The sequence below is a fragment of the Coenobita brevimanus genome, chromosome 95, assembly GCF_032717465.1.
Source record: "Coenobita brevimanus isolate Jiangsu-jjx chromosome 95, ASM3271746v2, whole genome shotgun sequence".
Lineage (NCBI taxonomy): Eukaryota > Metazoa > Arthropoda > Malacostraca > Decapoda > Coenobitidae > Coenobita > Coenobita brevimanus.
The window spans coordinates 9,295,136-9,321,397 of NC_137048.1; the positions used below are offsets into that span (position 1 = coordinate 9,295,136).

The following is a 26,262-nucleotide window of genomic DNA, read 5'->3' on the forward strand; positions in this document are numbered from 1 at the left end:
CGTATTATACTGATAATGATTACCATGTTATACACGTGGTAGATATATTTATAACCATAGTATTACAACTGGCATCCAAATAGTGGTGCGTTCATTCATGTGAGACACACGGGTATCGGTAGTGATTTTTTTTGTTCGACTATCGTCGTGAACCAAACAACCTTTACCAGTTTTCAAGAGATATGCTATAGGGTTATTGGCTTGCCCACAACCTAGCATTATTATCACAAAAAACAAAGTCAGGCCAGTCATTCGTCACCGTTAACCTCACTTTCGTCGACCTCTGACTCCAAAGCAGGTGGGACAGTTAAAGATTCACACCACAGTAGGCGGAACAAGTGGAGGGGGGTGTGGGAGTTATATGGAGGGTGGTGGGTGAGGAAGGGCGGAACGAGGTGGGACGTGTAATGGGAGGGTGGAGAGGGAGCAAGCGGCTGGCTGCGGTATTTAACGTATATGAGATCAGAGGTGGTAATAGGTTTGTTTTGACATAGAAAACCAATGTTTCTTTAGTATTAGAGTGATAAAGTCGATCGATTACTCTCTATAAATGTTTACCATGAACGGGTCAACTAGTTCCACCCCCCCATACGTGACGTCACGGGGTGCCTACGTCACAAACCAAGGTGGTGATGGAGCTGCACACTCGGGATACCCGTGTGTCTCACATGAATGAACGCACCACTATTTGGATGCCAGTGTTGTAATACTATGGTTATAAATATATCTAACACATGTATGACACGGTAATCATTATCAATATAATACGTTTACATGCATGATATCGATTGCAGACCAGTTAGAATGGCACACTGACAAATTATCGCGGGTTTGTTTCGCCCGAACAGTTGACTAAGTCTCGGTCAAGTTCACAGCTACCACTGTTGCCAGATAAAACACCAACATGTTAGTGGACTAGGTGGCCTCGAGTCATCTGCTCGCAACTGTACAATCAGTATGAGCTATAAATCTAAAATTCTTGCATATTTTTATATATGTTCCAGCCATCAGGATTAGGAAGATGAAAGTAAAACTAAATAAGTTATATCAAACCCCAAAACGAACAAAAAAACAAGGCTTTCTATCATTGTTTATAAAATCATAAAACAACAAATGCTTATCTCATTACTGGTACCGTGTACTTACTGGCATTGTTATGCAGTGCATGTTATTGTATTGAAAGAGTCCTACTTCCTTAATTTTAACATTTTATTGTGCAGCTTTCTTGTGCAGATAATTAACTCTCGGTTTAAGATCCGCATTCTAAAAAAGACTCTGCATCTAACACAGAAATTAATTACTTCAGCAGGAAGAAATACATACTTAAGTATTTCTGCTGATAAAGTCTTCGTGGAATCCTTCCCAGGCCTTAGTTCATTTTGTCCATGGTAACTCTTAAATAGCTTTTCCATGACTTTTAACTGGTCAAAAAAGGTGCTGCTTGGCTTCATGAGCTTATTCTGTCCCCTGCAAGCTGCGTCATTCCATGTACTATCTCCCATTTCAACTTTCGAGCCTAGAAATGGGTACTTCGGAAATTTGAAAGCTATATAGCCCCCATTATACAGCAATCCTTCTGTTCCCATTGCCACTGCAAAGGTAATAGGGGCTTCATTGAGAAGTGGATCACAATTTTCTGAGTCTTCATCCTCATTCACTGGATCATCTGCATCTATAGTTGAAAACGGCATTGCAGACAGGCAGAGCTTATGATCAAGACTGGATTTCGTGTTTTCAATTGCATCTGACTTTGGTGTGCTGTTCATGGAATACAATGCCTCTGAGATAATAACATCACTATCTTTACTCTCAGTGTTATAGTTATTACTGTCACGGGGGAATGTGAATTTATAAATTAGAAATGCTAAATATTACTTAAAAATAGAGACAAGGGATTGACTTGTGACAATCAAATAGTAAGTTTTACTTTATGCTGGCTTACATCGCCGATACTCTAAGGACGAGAATTTATAAACTTTCTCAACAGTACACAGCAGAGACTAATTACTCACGAGTGCTGTTTATTAGTACTGTTAGCCTCTTGAGAAAGTGACTCCACCCTGGACAATCAATAACTAATGCTAATAATAATAGACAGGTTCTTGCCGGTGCTTAACTCCTGGCTGGCACAACGGATTCAAGTTTGATACAAAAGAACTGGCCTCAGTACCAGTTATGAATAATGTAAGGATTTTGTGCAAACTAGGAGCAGCAGACTGAAATCAGCTTAATGTGGAGAAATAAAACACGATTCTAATTACATTAAGCTCAAAGAAAAGAACTGTAAATTTACTGATTACAATAAAATAAATTTACATTATATGAATCTCAAAATGAATTCAAAGGGCAATTTCACGGTCACTAGGGGATTCATGAATTCAAATAACAAAGAGAATACACTCACTCGCTCATTCAAAAGCTAATTAAACTTAAGCCTAGAAAAACGAACAGAAATACTAGCCAGTGGAGGGGACCTGAAATGAAAGTCTGGGAACCTGTGATGAACATCAAAACGCTACTATTCACTGTAAGCCCACTTCGCCAATTCACCATCTAGGTGGAGATTCAGGAACTCGCTGTACAACGGAGGTGCTGCTCTATGCTGGGCACAAACGGTCCTATCCTCGAGGCGACTCAAAGCCGACTGAGTTCAAACTAGGAAAGGGGGCGAGAGATGGCCGTGTTCGCCGGAAGTAGGCGTGGCCTAACTTCAACGGTCAACAGAAAGAGGGCGAACGATATAGGCTCACAATAAATCACTCAGTGAAAGCACTAATGTCATGAATAAGAATGGTCACTTGTGAACAGTGACAAATGTTCTGAAATCCTGAATAAGAATGGTCACTTGTGAACAGTGACAAATGTTCTGAAAACCATCCTGATCGAAGTGAATATGAGGACGGTTGAACTGAGTGATGCCCAGTGGGAATTCCACTAGAGTTCGTGGTTTTCTCATCAAAGTACAATGTCACGAATTTATATAAATATACTCGTGCGAATTCGTGACATTACACCCCATCAAAATCAAATTTTTCATGAGAATAATTTTCGATATACCTACATATGAATCCTAACTCAGTCACACAAGATTCACACTGTGGTGTGAGTACTATCCTGCTACAGGAGAAAATCACAGTCGCCCATGAGCGTAAAAACCTTGTATTTACGTTAATAAAAGCAAGCTTGAGGGAAAAAAAACTCCGTGACGACGGTGAAAAATCCTGTACTCAGGTCAAACTGAGTGAAAATTCACCACATTTACATTAACAACTAATTGTTATGTAGCGTGATGTATGTAATACATGGCATAGATGTGACAGTTGTGGTGTAACTGTGTCTATGTGTAAAATGATGTAATACAAATCAATTGTAAACAGAGGCAATGAGGCAGAAGAGAAGAAGTGGCAGCATGCAGCAGAGATGATCAGCTGATCTGCACGACAAAACTGTTACACCCGCCAGCTGCACCTGCGAAATTAATCAAGGTGGAGCATCAAAAGTGTCAGTGCGACAAACCATTTTTATTAAATTACAATTTCTCCCTCTGCCTAGTAGTCAATACATGTGCTATGAAAAGTACACCCTAGCCGAAAATTTTAAGTGACGGCGAAGCTTTGTACATTCGAGGTTGCCATTATTTTCTTATTGGATACATTATTAACCGGGAAACGTAGTCCCAGGACAGAATCTCAAAGGACCCTTGTAGTTAATGGTTAAACCTACATTATTATTAACCAGGAAACGTGGTCCCAGGACAGAATCTCAAAGGACCCTTATAGTTTACTGGTTAAACCTAACTCCACACTTACGAATAATATTGGCAAGCTGAGAATCCCTATGCAATCTCGGGCAGGTCACATTTTAACACCCAACATGGGTGTGAACACTTATGTGGATAATGTGCATTCTCCGGGAATCCTCAGAGAGGCCCACAGCTCGAGACACCACAAGGTAATTCAAACACAGCCTCGGATTGTCCTTTCGGGGGTCTCAAACTTCCCTCTTATCCTACGGTACACATGTATATACAGGTCCTGGACGTAATGTGTCCTGTGGGAGCAATGGGCAAGACGTCAGGTCTGCACCCATACTACCACTGCCTTCTCTTTCAACTGACTCTGAGATTATGGGCGTGGATTCAAAAGGCACAGGAAGGACATGTCCCTGATTGGTGGTACGTTGACACACATTGCAGGAACACACAAAGCAATCTATTTCCTGTCCCATTCCTGGCCAGAAAAAGTCAGCACGGATACGGCCCTGGTTTTTCATTTTGCCCATTTGACCTCCTGAGGCTGAACAATGACCCCATTCTAACACTGCTTGGTGATACATAGCAGGAACGACAAACTGCAGTCGACCCTCACCTTGGGGTGTTTGTGACTCACGGTAGAGCTGTCCTTGTTTACGAAGGAACCTGGTTTGACCTCCACGTGAATACTTAATCACTCTACCCTTTTGTTTCTTCTGCACAGCAGCAAGTGTCTAGTCAGACTGGTCTTGGACAACATCTTGACTACAAATTAGATCTTGCGGTGATGCAATGGTCACAGGGGTGACACAATTTGGAGCCTCAGCCATGGCTCGTGTTACTGCAGCCGAAGTCTGAGTAGCATCATCTACGGTGCAACTATACTTGGCACCTTGTATGTTGCCTATTATAAGGTCAAACAAAGGTTCTGGCATGACAACTGCGACTGTTGTACCAGTGTAAAATGGAGATGCCACCTGGATACGTGCCTCAGGGAACAATCTCACTGATCCATCAATAAGCTGAGCTTGTATCTGTCGACCTGTGTATTCCTCAGGCCGAACTAGACTCTGCCTGACAGAGCAACCTGAGGAACCATTGTCTCTCAGGAACTTTATAGGAACGCCTCCCACAAACCCTGGCTGAACAAGGAAGACACTGTTACCTGTGACAGGGCCTGTAGAGGATGCAGCCAGCCATTGATGAGGCTGCTGAATGAATGATGCAGCAAACATATGCCCTGAGAATTAGATACCTGTGGGGTCGTGCTCACCATCTGAGAAGTTGGAGCACTGACCACCTGTGATGGAGAGTTCATTGTTGCTGGGGGACTAATGAACTGAGGAGAAGTACCTGTACTGGTGGGGTTGGCACCACTGTGCACTTGTTGTGGAATGAAGGCTGCATTTGCATCATGCCCCTGATACACTAAAGTCGATTGTCCTAACTGAGGGTTATGTGGTTTGTCCTTGCTCTGCTCTTGCTTGAAGTACCGGTACTGCTGCTGGTTAGGTTTCTGCTTGTCGTACCGCTTCCAGTCATGTTTCTGGGTATTTTGCCCCTGGTCCCTCTTCTGCTGTTTGTTTGGACCTTGACCATTATTCTGAGAACGGCCTTGATGCTGGGGTTCAGTCTGAGACGGTTTCCCAGATTTGTCAGCCTTCCTGTTCCAGGTGTGTTGCTTATGAGTTTGATATCCATACGCAGTGAAGAATGCATCAGCCTTCTCCACCATTTGGCTGGCATCCCTTACCTGGCAGATCTTAAGCTGAGCCATAAGCTCAGCAGGCCACGATTTTTCTAGCTGCGTGCGCAGCATAATGTCAGTTATCCTCTCTCACGTGGGATGGGTTTCATCTCTCTCCATCCACTCATCTAAGTAAGCAGTAAGTCGATCAAGAAACTGGAAAGCAGTCTCCTTTTCTTGTTGACGCACCCTCATAAACTGACTCCTGGCATCATCAACTGTGAGACCGTATGCTTTGATGAGTGTGGCCTTCATCATCTCATATGTGAGATTGTCTCCACGAATTCTGTGGAGAATATCGAGTGCAGGGCTGTCAAACAAGCTAAGAAACTGGAGCCACTTAGCTGCTTCATCCAGCTGGTACAGCTGCACCATGTCTTTGAAACAAGCTATGAATGGCTCGATTCACTCACCTTCCTTGTATGAAGGAAGCCTGAGGCGTGGGATTGCCAGAACATGTGCAGGGAGAGCGCTTGTGGAGCTTGGGTTGGCTGCATCAGATGTGTCTGAAGCCAAGGAGTCTTGCTTGAGCTTCAGCATCTCAGGTTCATGTTTCTCACATGCCTCGCGCTCGGGACGTTCGTGTTCTCGTTCTCTCTCTCGTTTTTGCTCGTATTCACGTTCTCTCTCGCGTTGTTCGCATTGTCTTTGCTCGTGTTCACCTTCCCTCTTGCGTTGTTCTTGCTCATATTCAAGTTCTCTCTCGAGTTGTTCGCATTGTTTTTGCTCGTGTTCACGTTCTCTCTCGCGTTCTTCGCGCTGAATACACTCTTCATGGGCATCATTCTCAGGCTGCTGCTTGTAACGAAACCGTGAGAGCACATATTATTTATTTTGTTGGGTATCTGTAAGCCCCATATCTTTGGCTTCTTGTACATATATATTAGTAGCCATGGTGCTACCTCAACTAAGGCTGAGTGGACTAAGGAGTGAGTACTGACTGCTATTATGCAGAGGAATGCTAATAATCAAAAGTAAAGAATATAGGCACAGGTTGGTGGTGACCAGTTTTATTTAGTTAAGCTGGCAAAGAAAAAAAGAAAAAATGGAACTGACTGGGAAACTAATACGTAAAATTAATAGAAATGAATCAATAACCACCAGTAAGATAGTGCCTATAGACTTTAATGATAACAAATACCTAGGTGTGAATGAATGATTATTATCTCGTTAATAACTTTAGAATTAGGAGTTAATATCCTGGAATGAGGTCGCCAGATGTCACGGGGGAATGTGAATTTATAAATTAGAAATCCTAAGTATTACTCGAAAATAGAGACAGGGGACTGACTTGTGAAAATCAAGTAATAACTTTTACTTTATTCTGGCTTACATCGCCGATACTCTAAGGACGAGAATTTATAAACTTTCTCAACAGTACACAGTAGAGACTAATTACTCACTCGTGCTGTTTGTTAGTACTGTTAGCCTCTTGAGAAAGTGACTCCATCCCTGACAATCAGTAACTAATGCTAATAATAATAGACAGGTTGTTGCCAGTGCATTAACTCCTGGCTGGCACAACGGATTCAAGTTTGATACAAAAGAACTAGCCTAAGTACCAATTATGAATAATGTAAGGCGTTTGTGCAAACTACAGTTGAGCAGCAGACTGAAATCAGCTTAATGTGGAGAAATAAAACACGATTCTAATTACATTAAGCTCAAAGAAAAGAATTGTAAATTTATTGATTACAGTAAAATAAATTTACGTTATATGAATCTCAAAATGAATTCAAACGGGAATTTCACGGTCACTAGGGGACTCGTGAATTCAAATAACAAAGAGAATACACTCACTCACTCATTCAAAAGCTAATTAAACTTAAGCCTAGAAAAACGAACAGAAATATTGGTCAGTGGAGAGGAGCCGAAACGAAAGTCTGGGTGCCTGTGATGAACATCAAAACGCTGGTATTCGCTGTAAGCCTGCTTCACCAATTCACCATCTAGGTGGAGATTCAGGAACTCACTGTACAACAGAGGCGCTGCTCTATGCTGGGCACAAACGGTCCTATCCTCGAGGCAACTCAAAGCTGACTGAGTTCAAACTAGGAAAGGGGGCGAGAGATGGCCGTGTTCGCCGGAAGCAGGCGTGGCCTAACTTCAACGGTCTAAGGAAAGAGGGCGAACGATATAGGCTCACAATAAATCACTCGGTGAAAGCACTAATGTCGTGGATAAGAATGGTCACTTGTGAACGGTAACATATGTTCTGAAAACCATCTCGATCGAAGTGAATACAAGGACGGTTGAACTGAGTGATGCCCAGTGGGAATTCCACTAGAGTTCGTGGTTTTCTCATCAAAGTAGAGTGTCACGAATTTATATAATTACACTCGCGCGAATTCGTGACAATTACCCATCAACTAAGTAACTTTACCAAGAAGATTAATTCGAACACGAAATTTAACTTCAACTGAGGATGGATGTTCATATGCGCCTCCCATTTGCCTGAAACGGGAAAAAAAATGTTCTAAGACATCCGGATTAAGTCTTAGTATGAATGCTATGTTAAACGTTTCCTTTAGCACTGCATACAACTTGGGCAAAGACTTGGAGCATACAAACAATCCTTTCTGAAACTGATACATTTGATTTTTTGACCCACATACTTTCATTGACGTGGTTGTTTGCAACATATCATGCAGCACTTTGTGTCGTTCCTCCAAGTAAAGCCCGTAACCATCTCTGCTTACTTTGTCACTGTAGCCAATTCTTGAATTAAAAATATCAAACCATCTGTCTACTAAGAAAATGAACTGACTTGTCTGCTCCCAGTCTTTACTTTGAAGGAGTTTCCTGTTTCCAAAATACTGCAATGACTTTGCAGTAGTTTCAGACAGCAACTGTATAGCTAGGCTTACTTTCATTTGCTTAACACCAGCTACATCAATATGAATTTGTGACAGGTGATGTGTCGTTTTCAGATCCTGAACACTTTTCTTGATAAGTTCACGGACACATTCACTATTAACAGATTTATCATCAGCTAAAAACCAAAATCCAAGAAATTATTTCGACCCAACATGATCAAGTTAGGCACTTCAACAAAAACAAAAATCTCTCTCTCAGAAGCTGCTGGATTGACAAAGGAGCAGTTATCAATACCCACATTTAGGTTTTTCCATAGCCGTACATTTGTTGGCCTTAGATCATTCACGATTGCCACAACTGGGTATCCAGCAGATTCTACCCTCACAATTAGGTCAAACACTATTTCTTGGGTCACGTCTGTGTCAAAATTGTAATATATCAGTTGCTTCCAAGTCCCAACCAACCCAAGTATCATGGCACACTGAACCTTCGTATTTGGAGCATAGAGGGTATCACTTCCTTTGTCATGATGCCAATCATATGCAACACTCATCAAATGAGAGCACACACAGTCGCTCAAGGTCATTCATAGTGGTACTCTAATGCTGCAATAGTTGCAAAGCAGTATACAATACTCCTAGTTCAACATTCATTTTCCACACCCAGCGATGTACAGCAATATTTGAAGGCAAAGGGAACTAATTCTTGTTTCGTAGATACCGGTACGTTTTTGCACCTAGACTGCTTTGGGTCAGTGCTACACTTATATCATTTTCAGACCGTATTTAACCGGTACTCCTGTTAAAAATAGTCCACCTGCGATGATGAAAAAAATTTACTTAAGTTATTTCTTGCAGTTGCAGTTGCCTCAGCATAAGCATTGCGTATCCGGTCAAGCAGAGACAGTCTCCCCGTCTCCCAGGCACTCTTTTCATCAAGAAGAGCGTCTCTCTCCTTTGTTGCATCACAGAGCTGACGTTGCAGTTCCTCAGTGTTCAGAGCTGGTATCACCTCTCCCCTACTTGGTTCGCCTTCATGTGCATCAGAAAGATCTTGTATCAGTCTTTTTTGTCCCCTTCTCTCCGCTCGCATCTCCCTGACAACAGCAGAATTATCTTAATATATATATGCACGTCATCTGCTCTACAAAGTGAAGGAGAGAGAGAGAGAGAGAGAGAGAGAGAGAGAGAGAGAGAGAGAGCCGGAAGCAGAGGGGGATGGCGGTATGGGGGGGATAACAACAGACTTCTTGCCATACACTTCCAGACTATCTCTCGTATCTCTATCAGTCCTGATGTATTCCATGCCCTTATTATTTCTTACTGATTTCAGTGACACTGATTTATTGTAGAGATATTTTGTTACTAGCACTGGAAAAGCCTAGGTAGAAATATATAAAAATGGTGGGAAAATGTGAGCGCTAGACACTGGAGACCTACTCGGGACCCAGTTAGTCTTTGTTTTCTGGGGGGGAGGGGGCTGCATGTATACTTTGTGCTCTTAACACAGTAAATCTAATGCTTATTATTAAGTAAGCTGTCTGCCTGATAGAAAAAAGGGTTTATCAACTGCAAGCCTTATTGGAGAGAGAGAGAGAGAGAGAGAGAGAGAGAGAGAGAGAGAGAGACTACCTGTATAACGATTCCTTATATAATTTCACATGTACTCTACATATATCCAGAGAGAGACTATTCGTTATATAAATTCACATGCGGAGAGAGAGAGAGAGAGAGAGAGAGAGAGAGAGAGAGAGACTCACCATCTGATAATACTGATGGTAGATTTAGCGTTGGTAGGACACCTTCTTTGAAGCGCATTTGAGTGTGGAAGAGGTTGTCCCAATAGTTCGTATTTTAGATTCCTCTCATAAGCACTGGGGCCAAAGTGAAGGCTGCAGATGCGTGCATTGTTCGAGGTAATTCTGTCTTTCCTCTTGCACAGATGAATCGACTTAACGTTGAAGCTCTTCATCTTTGGCGAAGGTATAGAATAGTATATTCCCATCTTTTTTGCGTACAGAGTTACAACCAAACACTGCACAGTTAGCAGGCATTACCAGTCTCTCTGGAGGACGGAGAGGAACCCTGAATTGTGACCTGTGTGGTGACCTCTCGACAACGGACAATGTAAAGCACTATCTGGCAACAGTCAAGACCTCTGTTCACTTGATGACGTCAGGCGCGACCAGGACGCAAATAGGCCCGGTGTCGTATGCACAGAGTGACTTTATGCTGGAGGTTACCGTTCCCTTCCCTGTTAAGCCTAAATTAACCTAACCTAACCAGACCGAACCTAACCTTAACCTAACCTTATCCTCGATCAACCTAACCTAAATAAACCTAAACTAAACTAATCTTAATTCACGAAATGACTCATTTCATAATCTGCCTGTAACATACATATATACATATATATATATATATATATATATATATATATATATATATATATATATCTTTATTTATATATATCAATATATCGACCTATAGTTACCTACAGGTCGATAAGACATCCAACTATTTTCCTGACACATGTATTTCATGCAATGTTGTTAATAAATGGCACAAAATTTGAGATAACATGCGGATACTTTCAAAATAGAAGCTAAACGGCCACTCAGCGCATGCGCACTGAGCGGAATGGTAACTTTCAGCATAAGTCACTCCGTGCATACGACACCGGGTACGGAATGACTTTGGTTGGGCTATGGCACAGATGTTGACTTTATACACAGGTTTTATTCTCCTCTGTGTAGAGTACAACTCTCAAGTGTGGGGAGGCTCCCCACATACAGCTCTTCTCAATAGGGTGGAGTCAAAGGCTATTCGTCTCATTAACTCTCCTCCTCTTACTGACTCCTATCAACCTCTGTTTCTTCATTGCACTGTTGCATCTTTATCTCTTTTCTGTCGCTACGGGAGTGGTCAGTGCTTCTCTGAACTGTCTGCTTGCAACCACCTCTACAACGGGTGTGTAGCACCCGTTTAGCAACAAACTCTCATCCCTTTTCTACCCAACTCTCTAATGCAAGAGTTAACCGTTTCTCCCAGTCCCTCATGTATGTTACAGGTCAACTCTGGAACTGTCCCCTTCTGTACGTATTTCCTACTTCCTATTGTCTCCAGTCTTTCAAACGCAGTGTGCCAAGGCATCTCGAAATGAACGGATCTTGAATTTGGCTCTCTGTTATATTGTTTTTGCTTTATTTTTCTTGGAAGGAATAGTTTGCGGGCTCTTGGCCTTTGGTTTCTTCTTCCTTGCATTAAAAGAAAAGAAAGAAGGTGGAGGAATATTGTGGTTGAGTGTGTGAGGAAGAGAGGTATGGAAGTTCGTGAGTCCAAGGGGAGGTATGGAAGTTCGTGAATCCAAGGGTCTGACAAGAGATCGAGCTGGCTTCATGAATTTTGTGCAAAGAAGCGTATGACCAGGGATATGACACCTTCTTTTAAAGTGACAGCGTTTGGATTGACTATCAGAAAGGTACATTTGAAGCTACAGTATGTGGTGGAAACCTTTTGACCTATCAGATGGAGCCAGGATTATGTGGGCTTGAATGATGAGTGAATGGAAGCTTGGCTATCTGGAAGCTGCTACTCCTCACCCCGCCCTAGGGTGGGAAAGGAAGTCTGGATGATGATGATGGTGATGGCTATTAACATGAAGTTACATTTACAGTGAACCTGAATGATATTCGTGGAAAAACATTAAAACAGTAGACTGTCAATTTGCACAGCCAATGTATCCAGAATTTTAACTGTGCAAATCGAAACTCGCTAATCGTGCCATCGAAACCCATGATACTGTATATGGCTAATTCCTATGGTTAAATCCCGAAATTTTCCGAAAGCCCTCACTTTGGCCCTGCTGAAAAATGTTGACCCCCTCTTGACCATATCTAACATTTATTGTAGTACATATGAAACCTCTACGAACACCACTGGCCATAAAAAGGGGCTAATTAGTGAGTGTAAACTGGTAAATGAGTGGTCATCACATACTGCGACAGGAGTGATGTTTAGGTGTTGGAGAAAGGGGTATCCAAGGCTGAGGGGCTAGAGGAGGGGGAATGAACAGCGCCTCTAACCCCGTCAGGGTTGAGGCTAGGTCTGGAATCCCACAAACTCGCTACCACAATCGTCCTTACTGGCAGGTTGTGGGGAATTAGGAACTGCAGAGGATCCAGGCTGGAGAAACTGAGATGGTGGGGAAGATTTTAGGGTTGGAGTAAGGTTCGGTGTGATGAGGGTTTGGGGGAACCGTCTAATTTTCTTCACAAACTGCTCCATCCGTTCCCATAAGATGCACTCAGTTTCATTCTGGAAGGACTGCAGCTTCTTTGTGTTGTGCACACCAACATTAGGACATCCTTGAGCCAATCGGCAGTTTCCTGCACCTGGATCATCTGCTGCCAAGTAGACCACTCAACGTGCTGTAGCTTGTCTGCTGCAGGCGCCTGCTGTGGGGCCTCAGGTGTCAGACGCTCCTCCTGCTCAGCCTCTTTACTGAGTCTGTTGATTGCTGTCATTTGGGGAACAGCATCAATAATGTGAAAGGATGTCTTGGTAAGTAATGGCAGCAAAACCCTACCCTTGTACTTGCTGGGACACCTCTGCTGCCTGGTATAGCACATCTGTGATGGGTGTTGCCAACACAGCAGGGTAAACGTGAGGTAGCAGCTTCTGCCTCCTGTGCTAAATAGCCTTACTAACGTTGTCCCAGTTGGCAACAGTTATTTTTAATCCATCCATAATATTAACCACTTTCTAAAATTGCTGTATTGTTTTTACTTGTGGGTTCTATGCCGAAAGTGCTGATAAGTTAATCTCAAGGCCTGCCAAGCCCGTAGCTGCCATTCCAGCAACCGCAGTCGCCTTTCTCGTTGCTTTATTGAGGCGTGCGTAACACAAACCCTTGTAGGTCGTCATCCCCTCTCGGTCAAAAAGTTGAAAGACACTAGTGGTTTGGGGTGGCCGGAATATACCTCAGTGGATGGGTGGTAGCTGACTAGCTATTTTGGGTGGCCTGGACAAATGTCCGTAACCAAGAAATTTAAGAATAGGAATTTCTCTCTGCAGTGCCTTATGGCTTATCTTTCCATGCAAAATGTGTTCAACTCAAATCAGTCCCACAGAAATTGAGGGTCTACTGTACATTAATCTTTCGATGATAGGTTGGTAATGTGAAAAAGAAAAATCACAAGTAAATGAGAACCATTTTTAGTACGTTTGATGCATATTGCACATTTTATAATGTGCATAGCTCACTGCAAAGCCAGTGACATGAAGTACTCGTTGTTGGCCTTATGGGTTTTATACGTTTCCTGTGGCCCCAAACTGTTCTTTAAAAATTTCTAGTAATTTCTCCGAATTTACAATTCGCACCCTTCTCCATTCAGCCCCTCAGTCAACTATTCTAACAGTACTCCTCAGTGTTGCTGCAGTCGTTATACAATCCTGCAGGCACCATTCATGAAACCTGTTACGAAAATCCTAGCTATGCCAACTAAATGCAGGCATTGTGTGAAGAATGCTGACCAACATAGTCGTGGTATTTTGCTTTTCAGAATGTGTACATGCATGTAGAGATTGATGAGAAGATGAAACGATACATAAAACGATTCTTAACCAAACTAATATTTGCCTGATTTGATATTTCACTGAGTCCGTGGTCTTTTTTTTTTTTTTTTTTTTTTTAACATTCACAGCACTGATACCAAATCACATATGTCCCACAGATGCTGCAGTTGTGGTACGTGATGGCAAGTTCAGCTGGGAGGAAAGTGAATCCATAAAGGGATGGACCCTTGCTGAAGTGAACCTGGAGGTGAAGCGGGGCGAGCTGGTGGCTGTTGTCGGGTCATTTGGGTCAGGGAAATCATCTTTACTGGCCACACTTCTTGGAGAGATGAAGAAGATCACTGGTAGTGTCATCATTAATGTGAGTGCTGTTTTGGGTGTTGAACACCATGAGTGTTAGGCCTGTGTTTGTCACTTATGTTTTGGGATCGCTTAGTTGTGAATTTATTTTTCTCATGAATTAGCACCTTTTTTACTCTATGTTCCCTCCTTGACAGCACCCCATACAGATGACTTTCATACCAATCAGGCATTTTAACCCTTAAGCTGCAACAGTTCCTGTAGAAGGACTGTTACGGCAGCTGTTACGGTCCTCCCAGAAGGCAGGAAATTCCGCATACGTCACTAAAATCATTAATGCCTAACTTTTATTTATGCTCGATTAGTGGGAAACTTGGGACTCCCCACTCTGCCTGAAGGTGTTGCACTGGTCACCCAACGGCCACCATAAAGTGAGGATGTTGCCCTGTGTTTTCCAAGAAATCGCTTTCCCCCGCCACCAATCCAGGCAGGATGTGCGTCCAGTTACCCAGGTGGCACCACTTACCACTCACTTGCACCTCTGACAGACTCCAAAAGGGAGGAGGTTTAAGTGAGGAGAAAAAAAGAATAAAACCATCTGCATGGTTGACCATTGTATAGGAAAATGCATCCATAACTACCACACGTCAGCATGCTCCTAAGTGTCAGCAAAGACTGTAAATATAATGTAAACATCCTGCTTTAGTATGTAAAGTCGCCCACAGGAAAAAGTATACACCTCTGGTCTCTTCTTGGAGGATTTTAATAAGTAACAGTGCCCTGAACAGCATTAACAACGGAAAACGATCATCCTGAGCTGTTTCCCTTCCTATCTGATATAAAAACTTCGGCTGAGGGAATGCTATACTTCTTGTGTTTATATTTCTCCCTTTGTATACTTTTTCCTGTGACCGACTGTACAAATATATGAAACTAGTGTAATAGTGTACAGGGAGACAATGGTGTGTGACCTTCAATTGCTGTACTTCTTTATCTTTCCATCTTTTCCCACTTTGATATGGGGTCGATGTATTTGACAATCTTTGTCATACAGCTATGTTCTTCTCCATTAGCCCCTTTTCTCTCGAATCTTCATTCATACAATCCATCCACCTCCTCTCCAACCTTCCCCTGATCCTCCTTCCTTGTGCCTCCAGTTCCAATAAACTCTACCCCATATAATCTTCATTCCGCCTCATCACATTCTCATACCAATTTAGTCTTCCTTACCGCACCTTCCTGGATGCCTTACCCAGCTCCAGTATCCCTCTGATTCTCTCATTTCTAATCTTATCCAACTTAATCCGCACATCCTTCTCAACAGCCATCTCTGCTACATCCAAGTTTTCCTCCTGCGCATTCTTCACTGCCAATGTCACAGCTTTACACATCAAAGCCTGTATCACTTCAGTTTTTTATACCTTACCCTAAGTCCTCAGGTTGATTCTTGTGTCACACTCCATTCCCGATACCTTCCTCCAATTTCTCCAGCCCATCTGCACTCTGTCGGTAATTTCTGCATCCAGTCTCTCTCCTCGGCCCCCATCGATCCTAGATATTTAAACTTCTCCACTCTTTTCAGTCTCTCAGCCTGCAAACTAATATCTGAATTTTGAAAGTCGTTGAACCTTAGGTATTCCATTTTCTTCCTGCTCATATTTATGCCTCTGTCTTCGAAGGCCCCTTTAAACTCTTCTAATTATCCATATCTTCTCTTCCGGTACTGCATAGCACGACGTCATCAGCAAAGACCATGCACCAAGGGGACCGATCTGTGCCCACAAACGAACACGCCCATAATTAGAGTAATCTTTAGGCCGTGGAGGTGTAATCCACATCTGTTACGGGGCAAACAAAGAAAAATGGCATGTTTTCAATATCTCTTTTAACTCAGGTGTGCCTAATAAAACACATTTGAATTTTAGCCACACAAAGGCCAATATTTTCACTAATCTTTAAAATAAACTGGAGGTCTGGAGATCGACCAGAGAGAGAGAGAGAGAATTGAATGCATAACGTTTTTTTGCGGTCGACGACTGAGAGGCACGCAGGCGGGCTCAAGGCAGTATTCCAAATGGCCGCCACGCCACGTGAGGGAAAGAAGTTTGGGAGATGCCTTCTATGTTTGATAACACTAAAAATTCAAGTTATTCACTATTTTTCATTGATAAAGACACATAATGCATTTCATTGTGGCTGTGGGTGTAACCTGCAAGGGGAAAATCACGAAAACTACAGTTACTGCTAAACATGCCAAGTGAACGTAATCGTAATCGAGTTGATAACACATCGTAAGTGCTTATTTTTCTATCATTTATTACTCGTTCGGCACCCCAAGGTTATTATCGGCAGGGTAGGACACGGAATGGCAAAGCATGGGAAGGAAAGACAGGGTAGGAAGTAAAGGAAAGGCATGGCAGCGCTACACTTACCGTTTGACGGGCCACTTGAGTGTAGTTGTAGTTAAGGTGATAGGACACCGTATATGCTCATTTATCACTAGTTCGGTGCCACCAGAGTTGTTATCGGCAGGGTAGGGCAAGGAATGGCAAAGCCTGGCAGATTAAGGCAGGGTAAGGTAAGAGACAAGGCAGGAAGCGCTGCACATTTTGCTAAACATGTCACATTGACATAATTGTAATTGAGGTGACACCACATTGTTTTCGTTATATATTTTGCTTTTTCTCACTAATATATAATTTATTTGTATCATTTTCTACTTCACTGCCACTTACAACGTTCTGAAGTTGCATAATTATGCAGAACTGTCTCATTAGGAGAAAATACTAAAATCTGACAACACCATAATAATAATAATATATATATTTTTTTTCAATCACTATTTATGAACGTAGTTCAAGTTCTTGTTCTGTTAATACGTATCTTTGGTTTTATAATTATAACGAACCATAATAGCCTTGCAGAGAGCATCATTTGCACTTTCCATAGTGTGTAGCACACCTGCGTTATGTCACTCGCCATTGTCTCCAACAGAGTTCTACACATATTTAGGTACTCTCCAGAAGCATTCCCATGTCCTCGGTGTGAGGAATGGCAGAGTAGGGTGGGGAATTTCAAGGTATTGCAACGAAGGGCATGGTAAGGTAAGGAAAGCATGGTAGGGAAAGACAAGACAGGGTAGGGAAAAGCAGAGTAGAGTAGGGAGATACAGGGTAGGGTACGGTAGGGAAAGGCAGAGTAAAGTAGGGAGATACAGGGTAGGGTAGGGTACGGTAGGGAAAGGCAGGGGAGAGGGAGACTGAGAAATGCATGGTTGGGTAAGGAGGTGCAGGTACAGAAAGGCAAAGCAAGACAAGGAAAGGTAGGGTAGGGTAGGGTAGGGTAGGAAAACGCTGGGTAGAGTTAGGAAAGGCAGGACAGAATAGAGGGATGCAGGGTAGAGTAGGAAGAGCAAGGTCGGGTAGGAAAATCCGAAATATGGCAGGGAGAGACAGGATAGGGTAGGGAAAGGCAGGGTAGAGTAGGGATATGCAGGGTAGGCATGGGAAAGGCAGAGTAAAATAAGGGGATACAGGTAGCGAAAAGTAGTGTAAGGAAAGGCAGGATAGAATAGGGAGATGCAGGTGGGATAAAGAGATGCAGAGTTTGGTAGGGAAGGCCAAAGCATGGCAGGGTAAGGCACGTAGAGGGATGCAGGGTAGGCAAGGGAAAGGCACAGTAGGCTAAGGAAAGGTAGAGTAGGCTTGGGAAAGGCAGGGTAGAGCAGAGAGATGCAGGGTAGGGTAAGCAGAGAGAGGCGAGGGTAGGGACAAGTGATGGCAGGGAAGGGCAGAGTAGGGTAGGGAAAAGCAAGGTATGGAACAATGTGGCTCTCTGTTCTCTCTCTGTATATAAATGAGCCGCATTTTTTGTTTGTTTGTCCTTCAATCACGCCCAAACCAAGGGCCAGAGAACCACAGACCCATATATATTCTGAATCAGGATGACTTAAGGATGGTTTTAGGGGGTCAAAATTCAGATCTGAGTCATTTGAGGCCATCGGTAGAGTGTTCGCCATTTTGGCCCGGGCAACGCCAGGTACCCCTGCAGCCCAGTTTTTGGCATGGAGACTCACATGACCTCCAGGTCGGATATAGGCTATGTGAGGTTGACCTCCGAGGTTATTTGAGGTAACTAGTCGGAGGTCATTTGAGGTCACTGGTACACACTCGAACGACTGAACCCAGTAGCCCAATTTTTGGCATGGAGACTCACATGACCTCCATTTCGGACACAGGCTATGTGAGGTTGACCTCCGAGGCCATTTGAGGTCACTGGTCGGAGGTCATTTGAGGTCAACGGTAATAGAAAAGAAGTGTACACAAAGACTGTGCGTTAGTCTACGAAAGCTATCTATCTATCTATCTATCTATTGCCAGATGCCATAATCCCGTAAGGGGTGGCCATTTGACTTTGAGTTATTTGTTTTACGGGAAGGGGCACTAACCCTCCACCAACCCACTTGTTGACACGTAGGAAGCACGTATGGTTTGGTTATATGGTTACCACCCAGCGTTGTAAATGGTTCCCTGGCCCACGGGAAACCATTTGGCTTGTCACTCAGTGTAAAGCCACATGTAAAGGAATGAAAAGCAATAAGAAGTGACAGGAAAGTTGGGAGAAATAGGAAGAGAGGAGGGCGGGCACAGAAAAAGAATGATAAAGGCTAGTGAAGAAGTAGGCAGCACTACATCAAGTGAGTGGATGGTAGACACCACCACGAAATAGAAAATTCGTGGACCTCTTATAATCCCTCTTCAAAAGCATAAGAGGTATATGGTCTTTCAGTAGTAGAAAGAAGGATTGAACTACAACAAATAGGATTAGTGTTCGCCTTTTTGGCCCGGGCAACGCCGGGTACCTCCGCTAGTCTTGTTTATAATTTTTCTTGGAGGGAAGAATCATGAAGATTTCTTAGCCTCTGGTTCCTTCTTCCTTGCATACATAAAAAAAGAGGCAGTGTCATGCGCTCCAATTATAGCAATTTTCTCATTTCCATTTTCTCTCCTTTGTCAGTGTTGTCATAGTTGTCACTAGGTGATATGTGGTGCCAGTTAGGCGGCTGGGCTTGCTTCCCCCTCGGTTGGGTGGGGGTGGAAGGGTGATATCTGAGAGCAACAGGGCATTATCCTCACTCTATGAAGGTCAGTGGCAAGTTGACTTATGTAATATCTTCCTTAGCCTGAGAGGGATGCACGTGACCCACTCGGCAAACATAATCAAGAGTTAAGCGGGAATCAGTGCCGTCTATAGAGAGTTGCAACAACTGTGTTCCAGCCTTCCCGGGTCACGTGACCCTCAGGCACCATGTTGCATCCCAGTGGCGCAGGTAGCAGGGGTGGGTAAATTGAATATCCAGCACACTTTTTGCCTTTAACTTTGGTGAATTGGATATCTTCAGTAAATATGGGGATGCTCTACCAAACCTGGCCAAGGGAAGATGATGCAAAGTATTCCCAAATATCCTCAGAGAAGAAAGGAATGGTAAATTAATGTCCAGAGGGAAAATTGGAGAGTAAACGATGTCATTTGTGTTCGGTAGGTTTATGTAATTTATGCAAAATGCTACCTGTAATACTAACATTTGATCCTTGAGACACTTCTTTATCATACAAATAAAATTATATTTAGGATATTCCCGGCAATCTTGAAACTTATGGTCATTTGCTTAACATCAAATGTCATATCACAGCTTCGGGCTCCACCATTGTGGATGGAATCTGACTGATAAGCTTAATGATTCAATAATAGCCGCTTTATAAGTCAGATATAATTCACATTACTTGTATTTTCGAAACTGTCAAGAACTTTGCTTGCAATTTGCTTGTTTTTCCCAAGAATGATATTAAAAACCGCACAGTTGTGGTATTCCACTAATGAACTGTTATTTATAGGATTCTTAATGCAGATTTTAAAAAAGTACGATGAATGACTGAATATGATATTCCACTGCTTTTCGGAGATTATTATGAGTTATTCCATAAAGTATCTTAGAAGTCAAGCAAAAATAATAAACCTTACTTCATAGAATGTGAAATGGATTAATAACTTGAAGGTAAGCCTAAAAATGAACAGATAGCCACACACGCAGTCATCCTTTTATCTTTACCTGTTATGTGAAAGGTACTACAGTAAACGGTGTTGGTTATACTTACCCTGTGTTATGAGGACATCACAATGGGGACTGAATTTAGGAACATAAGTATTCAGGGCATTTTTTTTTTTTTTTTTTTTTTTTGGTGACATCCAACCTAACCATTCTCTAATATTCTTGTATTGTCAAGAATTGTCTGCCATAAACGATGTAGACATTCATAACGATATATATATATATATATATATATATATATATATATATATATATATATATATATATATATATATATATAATGTGGTAGGTAGGGGCGCTCGCCATCCACTCACTCGATGTATTGCTGCTCTCGGGTGTCTGCCCTTTCCTCTCTTCCATCCTTCTTTCCTTCCATCCTCTTCTGTCTTTCTATCCTTCATTCTCTCCTTGTCCTTCCGCCTACGGGTGACTTTACACTCCCTCTTCTGTCTTTCTTTCCTTCATTCTTTCCTTTTCCTTCTGCCTGTGGGTGATTCTACACTGAATGACAAGCCAAATGGTTTCCTGTACACCAGGAAACCATTTACTACGCTGGGTGGTAACCATATAACGAAATTTTGGCACTTGGTGATTTAGTGGGTAATTATTGCACTCCAGTCGTATTAAGCCAGTGAAGGTTTATATCCAAGGGGTGAGTGGGGTTGATTGCTCATGTAATGCCACTCAGGGATGAGTGAGGCTGGTCACTCTCATCTTAAATGTCGAGACTAACTGCCTAGCCCCGGGCTCCTACGCTCCTCTTGGGACAATGTAGGATTGGATGATGGATATATATATATATATATATATATATATATATATATATATATTGTTACGGAACAGAGAAAGATAATGTACACTTTAACCCGCGGCGTCCCGTGGACGTACTTCCACGTCCTCACGTTTTGTCACAGCTAATCCCGGGGACGTACTTCAACGTCCTGCAATTGCAAGGTTCATAATTTCCACAATTTTCAATTTTCGCGAGTCATTTTTGGTACGTATACACGTGACACCTACCTCAACAAGATGCCAGGCAGAGACAATGCCTTACCCAGCATGACCTCCCCCCCCCCTGCATGCCATTGTCTCAGCAATTCACCTGTTATCAGTGACCTGGCCAGTATAGCCATGTCATGCCACGGTACGAAATTCAGGGCCAGAGTGATTCCCCAATCAATGACAATGTGGAGGACAAACTTTACATAGCATTAGAGGAAGAACCAGTTAGAAATGATGATCAGGTAATGTGGCAAAAAAAGGTCAGGTATTAGTGAGTGAAACAATGCTTATAATGCCTATATTACTGCTTGAAAACCAATATACTCTTGTACTACATATAAATTCATAACAGTAAATAAATAAATACCTTTTATGAGTGGTGTGAAATAGTTATCCTCCCATAGAACTCGTTTTCTTTGGTGCCAGCCTGATAGAAAACCCAGTAAGGTAAGGAGGCTCTCCTACCTGTAATGAGTATTTTAAACCTCAGGTGAGCGATTTCTCTATGAATTTTCGATGTTTCTCACCAAAAGCGAAAGTTTTAGCAAAAAAAAAAGGGTCGAAAAATGGTCGGGATTGGGGGGTACCAGTGGTCAAAAAGTGGTCGGGACGGGGCGGGTTAAGTGAGAATACTAAAAATCACTGCTGTCCCGTAAAGTTCCAGGTTCAAAACAAAGAGTTAGGTAAAATTACAAGTTAAAGTTTAATGCTCAAACTAACAACAAAACATTCAGGACTCATAAGGATAATGTAATGGCAAAAAACAGGTTAAATATATGGTTAACTGCAATAGCCTCTATTAACACGAAATTAGCAAGAGTAAATTTATCTAAGTCAGCCCTGATGAAATGAAAATACACTGGGTAATGCTCAGTTAATGCAAGATAAATTATTACAGATACAAAATAGTATATAAAACTGGCTGACAAAATGAATCCTACATAAATTTCAAAAAAACCTCACTAGGCCTACAAATCAACACCTTACGCTGTACAGTACAAGGAAAAAATGCAATAACAGTTATACTCAAATTACACAGCTGCTAGGTGGTTGGAGACTTCCGGAGCACTCACAACAATAACTGTACAGGGGAGGACAGAGATGTGAACAAAATGAGGAGTAGATCTAAGTGGCAATGATGCAGAGAGTGAGCTCATTATATAGGGGCCAGCAGAGCTTGATACAACTTGTAAGAAGGACGCGCAAATGAAGCCATGGGGACAAAGAGCTGACAATCCCGCTCTGAACAACAGAAATGACGACTTACTCTACTATAACGGTAGAAGGGGGGAACTGAGGCAGAACACGCTCGTCATCAAACATGCAGCATACTGTGCGTTAAAATTACACAAAGGATGATGAAATCATAGCCTATGTAACACCTCCCCACAAAGAAAAAAGAAATTTACAAAGGAAATTTCTTATTACTCTAAAACAATCTGTCTAAAGTCTAGATAAGCAATCTCCAATAACATTTTCTTTCCCCTTGACATGTTGTATGTCTAATGAATACTCCTGAAGAAGTAGACTCCATCTTGTCAATCTCTGATTTTTATCTTTAAACTTACTAAAGAATTTCAGTGGGTTATGATCGGTATAAATGACTATGGGGTCAAAACCAGAACACAAATAAAATGAAAAATGCTGTAAACCCAAAATCATGGCCAAAAGCTCTTTCTCAATAGTGGAGTAGTTCTTTTGAGGTGGAGTGAACTTCTTACTGTAATAAGATACAGGGTGTTCAATACCCTGATCATCCTCTTGCAGCAAAACAGCCCCAGCTCCTGTATCACTTGCATCAACAGCCATCTTAAAAGGCTTAGCAAAATTTGGAGTAGCGAGCACTGGCTGACTTAATAGAATAGCATTAAGTTTGTTGAAAGAGGATTCACAGTTATCGGTCCAGACAAATTTAACTCCCTTTTCCAGTAGGTCTGTAAGTGGTGATACAAGTATTGAAAAGTTAATAACAAATCTCCTGTAATAACTTACCATTCCCAAAAATCTTTGTAGCTCTTTCCTAGTGTTACAAAACATGAGATCTCCCTAGCACGTTCAGTCATAGGTACTTGCCAGTATCCCTTTAACAAATCAAACTTACTTATGTACCTAGCCTTTCCGATCTTGTCTATGCAATCTTCCACACGAGGGAAAGGGTAAGTGTCTGTTTTGGTTATCTGATTCACACGTCTGTAGTCGATGCAAAGCCGTTGTGACCCACCTGGCTTAGGGACTAGAGTGACAGGAGAACTCCACTCGCTCTGACAGGGCTCAATCATCTTGTGGTCCAACAGGTAGCCAAGCTCCTTCTGGATGAGAGAAACTTTCACTGGGTTCACACGGTAAGGAGGCAATTTAATTGGCTTTGCGTCTCCAACACTGACATCATGCATCAACACAGTGGTTCTTCCTGGAGTGGCACGGAACACTTGCGGGTACTCCTGCAGTAATGCCGAAAACTCCTGCTTTTCCTCGGGAGGTAGATGAGAAAGCTTAGTCTGGAGATCATTCATGATATCAGGATTCTTCCCCAAACTATCACTCAGGCTCATACTGCATGGAAGAGCTTCACTTGCAAACTCGGGTGGAACAGCTACAGTGCAGACTGGATTATTTTCGTCCCGCCTGTGATATAACTTTAGCATGTTGATGTGACCTAGTTGCTTGTTCTTTCTACGATCTGGTGTGGCGATGACATAGTTGACATCACTGAGTTTCTTCTCCACGAAATAAGGACCACTAAACTTGGCTTGAAGAGGTTGCCCATGAACTGGTAGCAGAACCAAAACCTGATCTCCTGGCTGAAAGTGGCGTAACCTGGATTTCTTATCATACCAAGTCTTCATCTTCTCCTGAGCAGCTCCTAAATTCTCTCTCGCCAGTTGTAAAGCAGTGGACAGCCGTTCTTTGAACTTCATCACATACTCCAGCAGGTTGACGTCATCTTCCTCCGACAGCCAGCATTCCTTGAATAGCTTAAGGGGTCCTCTTACTTCATGGCCAAACAGTAGTTCAAAAGGTGAGAAGCCCAGTGATTCATTTGGAGACTCTCTTGCGGCAAACACAACGAATGGAAGACCTTTATCCCAGTCTTTCTGATGTTCCAAACAGTATTTCTTGAGCATCGATTTGAGTGTTTTATGATATCTCTCCAACGCTCCTTTGGTCTGGGGATGGTAAGCTGAAGACGTGATCTGGGTGATGCCCAACTCTTTCAGAGACTGCTTGAAAACGTTTGACATGAAATTACTTCCCCGGTCTGACTGTACCTCCTTGGGCAGACCAAACTTTGTGAAGAACCCTAGCATTTCCTTAACCACGTTCTTTGCCGAGATATTTCTAAGTGGAATGGCTTCAGGATAACGAGTAGCCATATCAATCAGGGTCAACACATAAGAAAATCCTGAAGAAGTCTTAGGAAGAGGGCCCACAATATCCACCAACACACGGGTGAAAGGCGCCTCAAAAGGAGGAATGGGAACTAGAGGTGCAACTTTTTCGGTCTGATTACACTTCCCCACAACTTGACAGGTGTGACAAGACTTACAATACCAGGAAACATTCCTGAAGATACCTGGCCAGTAGAAGTGTTTCAAAATGCGTGCCACAGTCTTCCTCACTCCAAGGTGTCCTGCCAAACTGGAATCATGAGCCACTCTAATAATATCCTGCCTACAAACACGAGGGATGACAACTTGATGTACAACCTCCCATTCACAGTCGGCTGATGCTGTTGGGGGTCTCCACTTCCTCATAAGTACTCCTGACTTTACATAATAACAAGTAGAAGCACCGGCTGACTCTTCTTCACTGTAAGCAGAGTTAGCTAGACCTTTCAACTCAGGGTCAGCAACCTGCAACTCAACCAACTCTTGACGAGACAAATTATCAACACTACGGGGTACTGCCTCATCTGGTGAGTGGTCCAAATTAGCAAGAAAAGTGTCAGCTAGGATAACATCATCATCATCATTATCCTCTAAATCACCAGTAACTTTAGACTTAGCCCTAGTGACAGCACATGCAGGGAACACATCAGGGACATCACAATCCTGGGACGCAGCCACTGGCTTACTAGACAACTGGGGAGCTGGACACACTTGACTTCCACCAATATCATTTCCAAGTAAGAAAGTTACACCTGACATTGGGAGTGTCTCAACCAACCCAACCATAACGGAACCATTAACAAAACCAGACTCTAAATTCACTCTGCACAGAGGGACAGAAGTAATTATTCCCTACACCTTATAAAATTACAGTTTCATCAGAGGAATTAACATTAGAGCCTAGAACACTGGTCAGCATAAGGGATTGGCAAGCACCTGTATCACGATATATTTGAACTGATTTCCTGTCATTACTATCCAGAGGACTGACAAAACCATCAGACAGGAAATTAGCACATGAACTCTTGAGAGTGTCACCCACGTTACTGCTCAAAAGAGGAGCTCCATCATGAGAATTTAACTTACCCCTCAAAGCAGGTTCAGTTAACTCAGTTAAAGAATTCTGGGAACTCTCAAGAGTGGACACTAGACCAATTGGCTGAATATTTAAAGACTCCTTTTTGTTCACATCACGCTGTCTCCTGAAACATTTCTCCGTGGTATGACCAAGCTTACTACAATAAGTACATTTACTTTTCTGAAATCTAGAGGTGGAGCTGGTATTTACTTCCTGAGAAACATCATCTTTATTCTCTTTCCTGTTACCTGTACTCTGAGTAGAGGCAACGTACTTACTCTCAGCTTTCCTTTTTTCTCTAGAATATCTCTTGTGAGTGAGAACATATTCATCAGCTAAAACTGCAGCATCAGACAAATTATCTATTCTTCTCTCATCAAGATATAGGCTTACATCTTTATAAATACACCTCTTGAAGTCCTCCAGCAAAATCATCTGCTTAAATTTACCAAAATCAGAATCCACATTCTTAGAATTTAACCACTGGTCTAAC

The 26,262-nt window shown here is 42.5% G+C and overlaps 1 protein-coding gene across 1 annotated transcript in view; it reads left to right on the forward strand.

The window, feature by feature from the left end:
• Window positions 1–26,262, forward strand: part of LOC145413230 (multidrug resistance-associated protein 1-like) — a 682,216-nt gene that overhangs the window by 287,478 nt on the left and 368,476 nt on the right. The window contains exon 11 of the mRNA XM_080282961.1: window positions 14,050–14,252. Coding sequence (XP_080139087.1) covers window positions 14,050–14,252 — 203 coding nt within the window. The remainder of the gene's footprint in view (window positions 1–14,049; window positions 14,253–26,262) is intronic.